This window comes from Eschscholzia californica, unplaced genomic scaffold (genome assembly GCF_041429995.1).
Source record: "Eschscholzia californica isolate CP2 unplaced genomic scaffold, dmEscCali1.0.p SCAF_4, whole genome shotgun sequence".
Taxonomy (NCBI): Eukaryota; Viridiplantae; Streptophyta; class Magnoliopsida; order Ranunculales; family Papaveraceae; genus Eschscholzia; species Eschscholzia californica.
This window is the reverse complement of record NW_028238461.1, coordinates 20,020,394-20,029,588: the sequence shown is the minus strand read 5'-3', so window position 1 is coordinate 20,029,588 and position 9,195 is coordinate 20,020,394. Positions and strand designations below refer to the sequence as shown.

Sequence of the window (9,195 nt, the reverse complement as noted above, 5' to 3'; positions counted from 1 at the left end):
TAATGAAAACGATCTCTTCACTACAAAAAAAAAAAATCGTATTGTCGACATTTTTCAGAACGATTGAAAGGGAAACCATCAGGAAGAAGTATAGTGCCAATGAGAAATTAAAAAAACGTCGTTCATAGTTGCTCACTTCCCACGGTTTTCACTATAACCGTCGACTTAGTTCACTCACGTAAGCTTCTTATTAAAAATACCATGAACCTAAGACTAGGACTATTGTATTTATATTGTTTTTGTAGTGATTCTCTCTTAGAGGAAATCTATAATGGTTAATTTGTTTGGGTGAGGGAGGGAAGAATTGATATCTGTGGGGGTTGACATGCATGATGAAGAGATGGGGGTTCCTAATAATCAGGAAAAACAGAGTGAGGGGAAGGATGGGAAACGTGGAAATAATCACCATGGGAGGGCAAGTTTTCACATCTCCAATTCACTTACTACATGATCTTTTCACGGAGTTACCGTTAGGGTCAAGTAGTTTGATCTTTATCATGTGTTTTGTTTCTTCCCCCTTCTTTTTGAAACTTGAGATTTTCGTTCTTGATTAAAACTTGAGATCGTCATTTTTAATCGTAACTTGGAAATAGAAAGAGAGAAGGTAGAAAATTGCTGATATACTGGAATGAGAGGACGAGAGAGATTATTGTTCTTCATTGAAACTTGAGATTGCCCTTCTTGATCAAAACCTGAAAGGTTGTCAATCTCCACTGAAACATGGATTTATATAGAGACAGAAGGAATAACTGTTGATATGTTGGAATAAAAGAAGGAAGATGATGAATCGGAAAGATATTTTGGAATAAAAGAAGGAAGATGATGAATCGGAAAGAGGGGGCACTTTAGCTAGTGAAATGGGGTGCTAGAAGAAGAAAAAGGGTAAAATAGTGTGTTCCGAAACCGTTATATTTAACTTATTTTTTGAAAAAAAAAAAGAGTTCAATGTACAACACTAGAAAAAGGTCCAACCAGACTAGGTGTACCACATTTTTAGCTCAAGGGACGATAATAACACACCACAGAGACCTAACCTAAAACTACCCAAATCCAGCTTTCGGAAACAAAGGTAAAAGAAACAAGAGAACACCATGTTCGAATATGGAGTTCCACCCAATTGTGCAGATGCATTTTTCATTCCTCAATGGTATAAATCAGTCTAAATATACTTAAGGATTCATTTCTTTTGTGTTAGAAAACAATTATAACAAATACAACCCCGCTACTGAAGTTGGGTTCCTAACTCTTTCCTCGCCTATTATGACTAAAAGATGACAAGAGTACAAAAAAACGTATCCAGAGAGAAAAAGAAAGAGGTGAGAGATAAGAACGGAAGATGTACAGGTCTGGAAATTGGTTATAAATGCCGTGAAACAGCTGACGATCCCTGTGAGAAGCCATTCGAAACTTTCTGGGGTTTTTTGCGGTTATAGTTAGTGTTTATTGTGCAATGGGGGCAAATATACTCCAGTCCATCTGTTTTCGCGTAGTCCTGTTTTTAACAAAAGAAAGTCATGATACTGAAGAAAAGATGGCAAACAAATTAAGGTTAACATTTAGGAATATCAAACTCCCGATAATACCTTAAAAGCGCCAAGCCCTTGACGTCTGTCACAACCAAAGTGTGCCCACTCCCCACAAACACCGCAATTCACCCAATCACCAGCCGCGCTACTGCAAAATGGTGAACCCTTCCCATTGTCAGAATAAGATTGTATATATATATATATATATATATATATATATATAGAGAGAGAGAGAGAGAGAGAGAGAGAGAGAGAGAGAAGAGAGAGATTGGACCTGTGACACAATAGGCAGCACTCTCCATCTACGTCATCATGCGCCAATTCATATTCCAACAAATACGTCTCATAGTGTCTTTTAAGCGTGTTTCCAACACCCTGATATAAACAAGATGAAAATTACTTTGTTGCATTCAAAACTCAAGAAGTATAGATAATAAAGAACATAATACACAGGTAACATCTGCAAGTACATACCGTCATTCTATTGGTTACTGTGTGGTTTCGCATCTTGGAGAAAACCTGACCTTTCCAGTTAATGCCATTGCCAACATGAAAGCCTCCTCTTGAGACCACCTAAAGAGGAACGAAACATTGTAAGCGATGTACAATATAAAGCCGATGACTACCCGAGAAATGAAAAAACTCAAGCAATGGGAGTTAAACAAAAACCTCACCTCTCTATACAAGTTGTAAAGATCTAAACGCTTCGCGTTAAGTATGGCTTCTGGGAACTCTACAAGTCCACCTTGAGGCACAAGCCGTGAGTGCCCTCGAAGAATAAGAAACTGCATCACATCTCTTAGGAATTCTTCCTGCAAAATATTAGACATGAGAACTGAGAAAGAATCCTTTTCACCTAAGCTGTTGGAGGTGGGACCGACTTCAGACTGGACAATGGCGTACTCCCGATCCCCACCGACACAAAGTAAGGTCTAACCAACTCTTATATGTATATGTACATAACGCATACACTCATGTTCGACATGGGATAAATTCAGATTACTGGCCCAATCCGGACAAATCAACTAGTTTACTATGGAGGACCAGTCCCAACTACATGAGCTATTGATAACTAATAACTAATAAGTAACCATAACTTGATTAAGAAGAAAAGTTAGTAAGAACAGAAAGTTTCATTTTCTTAGGGGGTATAAAAGAATATAACTCACCTCAGAGCAAACCTGAATTGGAGCTCGGCCACAACCATGTTTTTTCAGGGGTAAGGGATTCAAGGAAATAATTTGCTGAGCTTGGAAGGCGCTCGATGAAGACTTTCTATGTGTGACTGGAGGAGGTCCCATGTTGTTATGTTTGGCAGATGAGATAACAGATAAGTTGGTCTTCGAATGGCTTATACTAAATCCATCACCCTCAGGAATAAACGGCTGCATCTTGTGGTGACGTGTGTGGGGGATTGGCCTCATTGCAGCAACTTTCAGTTTCTTTCTAGCAGGTGTAACTGGCATGCTCACTACATCTCGCGATCTGCTTTCCTTATTTTCACCATCAACTTTTGTTTCATTGCATGGCTCAGACCTCTTTCGGCACGGAGCAGGTGGTTTTAACCAGGTCGGGGGTGTGCTAGGATAAATATTTTCAGGACGGAAATCTTTGCCCTGTCTTGAGGAGAAGAAAAGAAGGCGATCTGCGTCATCTTTCTCAAAAGAAGCAACAGATGATCCTTGAATACTAGCTATACCAATGCTAACAAAACTTCGATAAGAAATTTGCGGGGCTAGCTGCCTCAGAACCTTCACATACACACAGAGAAAAACGGTTAATCATGTATTATACATGATCATGTTCTTTTTTTTTTCTAATTACATGATCATGTTCTTTAAGTATTCTGGAATTGAAAACATACCCACTGCTTGATAAGAGAGGGAAAAAACTATTGTGAATTACCTGTGAAGCCCATGCTGGAACCTTCATGCAAACTTCAAAAACAGTTGCTCCACAAGCAACTGCAGCAGACCTTCGGGGCTCAGACAGAGATGGCTTGCTTTCATCAACGTTTGGTAATGCATGGACAAGCTGACTATTCTCAGTAACTTCATTCTTTATATGACTCTCCAAGAGCTGACGATTGCCACAAAAATGAATCAAGGTTTATATATCCATTTTAAAAATCTAACTTCAATACAGCAACCTGTACAAATTGACTAGTTTACCTGGTCATCGAAACAAGTCTGCGCACTACCAGACACTAAAAGTGCAATATGAGCAGAACTGCAGGTTGATATATCACATCGCATGGTCACGACTCCACGAGAAAATGTTCCGGCCTGAAGCGGGGGTGGAGGGGCACTATCACAAGTATATTGTCATCACTTAGTTAAAATAAGACATATTTCAAACAGCATAACACAGATATAAACAAAGCTAAGTTTCAATCTATGGGTATCATAAAGCACAGAAAAATAATACATGATAATTAGCTCGACCAGAAACTCACCTAACACGATTGTGAAGCTTACAACCGCGCATCTGAAACAACACCAAGGATTCAAACGTCAAAGGGCGTAATCAAAACCTAAATCAATTTTGCAAACAATATCTTGCTCCAAGCCAGTCTAACATGATACTTACTTCAATATTCAAGAGCGCATTTAGACCATCCTCCAATGCTCCAAGCAAGCAGGCATCCTAAAAGGCACATTTATATGACATTATTAGGTAAGTAACAAATAAATTGTATATTGCCGCATTGATTAAAAATAATGAAGTAATTCCCAACCCACCAAGGTACATGGGCCTCCACAAACAAGAAACCTCATCGTGATATCATCATCATATATTTTTATAGCTGGAAGTGAACCGGATGGATCTTCTTCGTCCTCTTCATCTTCTGCCCCTTCTCTTGCACCATTCTCAACTGGAGCAATGGTGATTTTCGGAGGATCTCCAAGAAGGCTAGGTCCAAGCTTCGCACTATTGTTCTGGCCGTTCGCAACATGGTTATTACGTCCACAATAGAGCCTAAAAGATGCATGTGCAAGTTGGAAAGCATCCCACGTATGACTGCACGAGCTGAAAATGAACGACAACAAATTATCATCATTTACTTCTACATAATAAAGCGAGTAACTACTGAGCTCATTTAATTGTGCCGAATAAAGCATGAAATGAGTTTTAAGTGGGAACATGACAATACCTTTGAACAACTGACAACAGCGCCTCACGAAAATGACAAGCTGAATAGCTTGATAATCCGTCCTTCCAATAAATCACATAAGGAATGCCCTGTGAAGGAAAAAAAATTGCGTTGCAGAGGAAGAAAAGTATTTCTAAGTTTGTAACCAGTAAGTGATAAAAGTTGAATTCTCATATTTAAAAACTTGGCATCAAAGTAAATCTCTAATTCACTAAAACCATGACCCACTAACTTAACAAGAAGCGGGATACACGTAATAAGATCAAGTATAAACTTACCTTTGAGTAAAGTGCCTCAGCCAACTTTTCCCCATTAGATATCTCCAAATAAACCTGTGAAATATTTGCATATTTCCAATATATCACAGTTAGAGTCACACACATTATATGATAACTTCTTGCACAAAATTAGCTTTTCCACGAAAACAAGAAAAACACAATGAATCCAGGAATTAATAATGGCTAAATGGAAACTCCAATTGAACGTGTTTGCAGTGTGATTACTGGAAGCTCCCTAAAGTAGATACTGTCCGATGTGTGGTAGATTTTTACATAACAGTGTTAGCGGGTGGAGGTGTTTAAGTAGTACTAGAGACCATGACAAAAAAAACATGCAACGAGAATTGCTTATATCATACAAAAATGAGCATGAGAAAAATGCCTTTTCGCTAGACTCATTAAGGGGCATACTAGCAGACAACCTAACCCCGAAAAGCTCCAAAAGCAGCCATTACAGTTGAAAATTCAAATAACATATCCACATTTCACTTAACACATCCTAAATAGGAAAAAACAACTCACAGTGGTGGGTAATGAGGAATCAAATAGCTCATATATGGATTCAGCAGATGACAAATCAACACCTCCCCAATTAAGAGATCCGATTTCTTTACTATCTGAGAGGTGCTCTCCTTGCAAATACACAATGCTTGGCTCAGATGATTGAACAACTTGGCGAAATTCATCGACTTTCGGATTTACCAAAGTCTGAACCTATATTGAAATATCGAAAGAAAAAAAATAATTCAAATTTGAAACAAAATCAAATTCTTCAAAACAACAAAGAAAATCAAAACTAAATGCAGATGTGAAAAACAAACGAAATTACATGAATTGAATAAGATTTGTACCTCTAAACGCCCTGAAGAAGCAAGCTCTGGAAAAGGATACCTTAATCCATCTTCAGAAAATTCCTCCCTTTTCTTATAAACAGGATTTCTTCCACAGAAAACAGCAAGTAGGGCACAAGTACTTTTTGGAGGTCCTTGAACATTAAACATCATGTATTACATGAAAACCCCTAAAAAACTAAAGAAGAAATTCTTATCTTAGCAACCTAACCAACAAATCAGATTAGCCCTAAATTAGACCTAAGCTAAAACCAAATCCCTAATTTGATCACCATGACCAAATCAACTCCAAACATTCAAAACCAGAAGATGAGAGTAAGATCAGAGAAAGGGGAACTCAAGTTGAATCACTGAGAACCCCCTAAGCAAAATACCCAGAAAGAAAACCCTAAAACAGAACCACCAATTTATCGCTCTTCACTACTAAAACGAATTCAAACCCTAGAAACAAAGTAAGAACTACCGATTAGGGGGAAAATTGAGGAAGAATGGAGTAGAAAACAACAAGGAGGTGAAGAAATTAGGAATTAACGAAACCCAAGTTCGAAAAAAAAAAATGAGCCCTAGAACTCTCGTATCAAATCCGACTTTAAAAGAGAGGAAAACAAAAGAAAGGGGAAGTACTTGCATAAATAAAAAGAGTGAAAGGAGAAAACCCTAACGCCTTAAAAATCAACAAAAATTGGCAAGGGGATATTTCAATTAAAAAAAATTAACTCTTTCTCTCTCTATCATTCTTTCTCTCTCTCTCTAAAATTCTAATAATTCAACTTTCACCCTCAAAAAGAACTTTCTTTGAAATTAAATTCTCATTTGTTAGAACTGTATCAGATTTTATCTGCTGCCACGAAACACATTAACCAACAAAGTGAAACCTCACCAAAAAATAAAATTAAGGTAAGAAATACTCCTAGTAAGATCTTGAGAGAGAGAGAGAGAGAATTAAAATCTTTTCCACAAAACTAAAAGTGAAACCAAACAAACCGAGAAAAAATAAAACTAAAAAAAGTACAGAAAAAAATATGAACTCTTGAAAACTGGGATTTTCTTTTTTATTAAGGATTGAATACAATCAATCATGGGTACCAACGAGATTGAAAGAAAAATCAACAAGTTGTCGTGATCGAATAGAAATTTTAAAAACAAAATTATGGATTTCTTTTTTTTCTTTTTTTTCCTTTGTTCTTCTTACATATTTGAAATTGAAAATTTCCTGAAATGGGTTTGATGGGTCGGACTTCATCGATCCATTTCTTTGCCTTTTCTTGTTTTCTAAGTCGATTCGATTCATGACTGTTGTTCCCCCGAATCTCTCTCTCTCTCTTCTATAAATTTGAAGAAAATTTCCTCTCACTGAAATGTTAAAAAGTTTGGCCTACTTTGGTCTTGACAAGAGAATGAACTACTTGGTGGGTGGGACCCAACGAAGATTCCTACATTTAAATAATTCTCTGCCAGTAATGAGGGCAACTCCAATGTGGGACTCGGGCTCCCAATTTTGAGAGCCCCGGCGCTTTTCTCAATTGCAACGTCGGGCTTCCAACTGGGGCTCCCAAATCAAAATAATGTACGTGTGTGAAGTACGTGTGTGAAGTACGTGTGTGAGATTTGTGTTTCAAATTTCGACTATGAATTAAAGTGTGATATTATTCGAGAGAAATAATTTCAAAAACATAAACACAAACAAAAAAAAGTGAGAGAAAATAAAATAGAAGTAGTTCGAAACATTTTAAGAAGATAAAAAAAAGTAATTAAAAATATATATATATATAGTAGTGGGGAGGATCCCCTTTTTAGGGGATCCACCCCAAATATGGTCGTTGGAATCCCAGCCCGGGCTCCCATTTGGGAGCATGGGGCTCCCAGCCCCACCGGGAGCCCAGCCCCCGGGCTCCCGGGGTGGAGTGTAGGGGATGGGGCTCCCAAATTCAAATTGGGAGTCCCAGTCCGCCCCACATTGGAGTCGCCCTTAGGGTCTTTAATGATTGACGTTTAGGGTCTTTTCATTCTGGATGATTTCTTTTCTCGATCTTTATGGTCTTTTTTTTAGATTATGTCTTGTCACTTCTTTTCCTTTCATGAGGCACTTTACATTCGAAAGTTCTGTAAACTTTACTTACGTAACTCTCATGTAGTTCTCAGAGGAATAAGAATTATCTACCATGTAATCTTGTGATTGTTATCACTTATGAATGGAATTATGGTTTAATCAAAAAATAATAATGCTCTGCGAGCAAGTAGGGATGGGAATGTAGCCCGGAAGCCTAAAAGCGACTCCAGCACTATTGTGTTAAGCAGGGTCGTGGCTGAGAATTTAAGAGCCCCGTGCGAAAGTTAAATTTTGACCTCTTAAAGAACAAAAAAAAAAATTACAAAAAAAAAATTTGAACAAGGTATAGTTTCTTTGTACACGATATAGTTTACAATCTAAAAGTGAGTTTTTGAATGTAGTATTTTTGTATCATGATTTTCACAAACGTATTTCATATTTTCGATTTTTTTAAAATTTTTAGATTTTTATTTCTAGAAAACACTTAAAAAATTGAAAGAAATACACCCAAGTAACAAGATGTTACAATCTAAAAGTGGGTTTTTGAATGTCGTATTTTTGTATCATGATTTTCACAAACGTATTTACATATTTTCGAATTGTTTATAGTTTTTAGATTTTTATTTCTAGAAAACACTTAAAAATGAAAGAAATACACCCAAGTAACAAAATGTTAAACGGAAGTGTAATAGAGCAGAAATACAAATTGAATTAGTAATCGTACCATAAACATCACAAAACTGGAGGAAAAACAAAAATGATATGCGGGCTGTGAATTTTGAAACCTTTGTCACATGGGTGGAACTAATTATACCTAACCATCTTGCCTAAGATAGGTATGTGTAGGTACTATCTTTCATATATATACTCAATTTTTTAAGATATTATCGAAAATGGACCCTTATGGGTGGTGGTCCCAGTGCGGTCGCCCTGCTCGCACGGGTCCAGACACGGCCTTGGTGTTGAGGTCCAAAATTCAAAAATTTAGACCTCGGCCCCGACCCTCCAACCACTGCAGTTTGGAATTGAACTGAGGTTCAACCTGAAACTCACCTTCAATCGACTCTTAAAGAAGAATCGACTAAAGGCCCCTGGACGCAAGACCGTTGGGCTCTTACGGTCAAAAATGGGTTCAACCCCTATAAAGGGGATTGAATCCATATTACTCTCACACTCTTTAAAATCTGAAAATTTGCAAAAAAAAAAAAAATAATAGTTCGAAAATAGTTCACGCACGTGTTTCGTACATGCATGAGATGACACACATTTTTCACACACTCATAAAAAATTCACACTCGTGTTTTGCACAAGCACAATTTTTAGACCTAAGCCCCTC

At 37.4% G+C, this 9,195-nt stretch overlaps 1 protein-coding gene across 3 annotated transcripts; it reads right to left on the bottom strand.

The window, feature by feature from the left end:
• Window positions 1-1,107: 1,107 nt before the first annotated feature.
• Window positions 1,108-7,222, bottom strand: LOC147543511 (ARID/BRIGHT DNA-binding domain-containing protein). 3 transcript variants are annotated; one of them, XM_086634929.1, is made up of 16 exons: window positions 7,002-7,222; window positions 5,810-5,987; window positions 5,481-5,672; window positions 4,959-5,012; window positions 4,681-4,769; window positions 4,268-4,556; window positions 4,116-4,172; window positions 3,982-4,013; window positions 3,698-3,833; window positions 3,432-3,605; window positions 2,696-3,277; window positions 2,201-2,338; window positions 2,001-2,099; window positions 1,801-1,901; window positions 1,584-1,674; window positions 1,108-1,492 (listed from the first exon to the last, which is right to left on the bottom strand). In XM_086634929.1, the coding sequence occupies exons 2-16, from the start codon at window positions 5,960-5,962 to the stop codon at window positions 1,358-1,360; spliced, it is 2,322 nt and encodes a 773-aa protein (XP_086491055.1). In that variant the 5' UTR covers window positions 5,963-5,987; window positions 7,002-7,222; the 3' UTR covers window positions 1,108-1,357. The 3 variants fall into 3 exon arrangements, with proteins under 3 accessions (XP_086491055.1, XP_086491054.1, XP_086491056.1); XM_086634928.1 differs by lacking the exon at window positions 7,002-7,222 and adding an exon at window positions 6,438-6,803; XM_086634930.1 differs by lacking the exon at window positions 7,002-7,222 and adding an exon at window positions 6,025-6,167.
• Window positions 7,223-9,195: the final 1,973 nt, after the last annotated feature.

Coding starts and splice junctions, on each gene's coding strand:
- LOC147543511 (XM_086634929.1), bottom strand. CDS start 5,962: ATGATGTTTAATGTTCAAGGACCTCCAAAAAGTACTTGTGCCCTACTT. Junction 4,014..4,115: donor ATGCGCTCTTGAATATTGAA/GTAAGTATCATG, acceptor GTGTTGTTTCAG/ATGCGCGGTTGTAAGCTTCA. Junction 3,278..3,431: donor TTCCAGCATGGGCTTCACAG/GTAATTCACAAT, acceptor GTGTATGTGAAG/GTTCTGAGGCAGCTAGCCCC.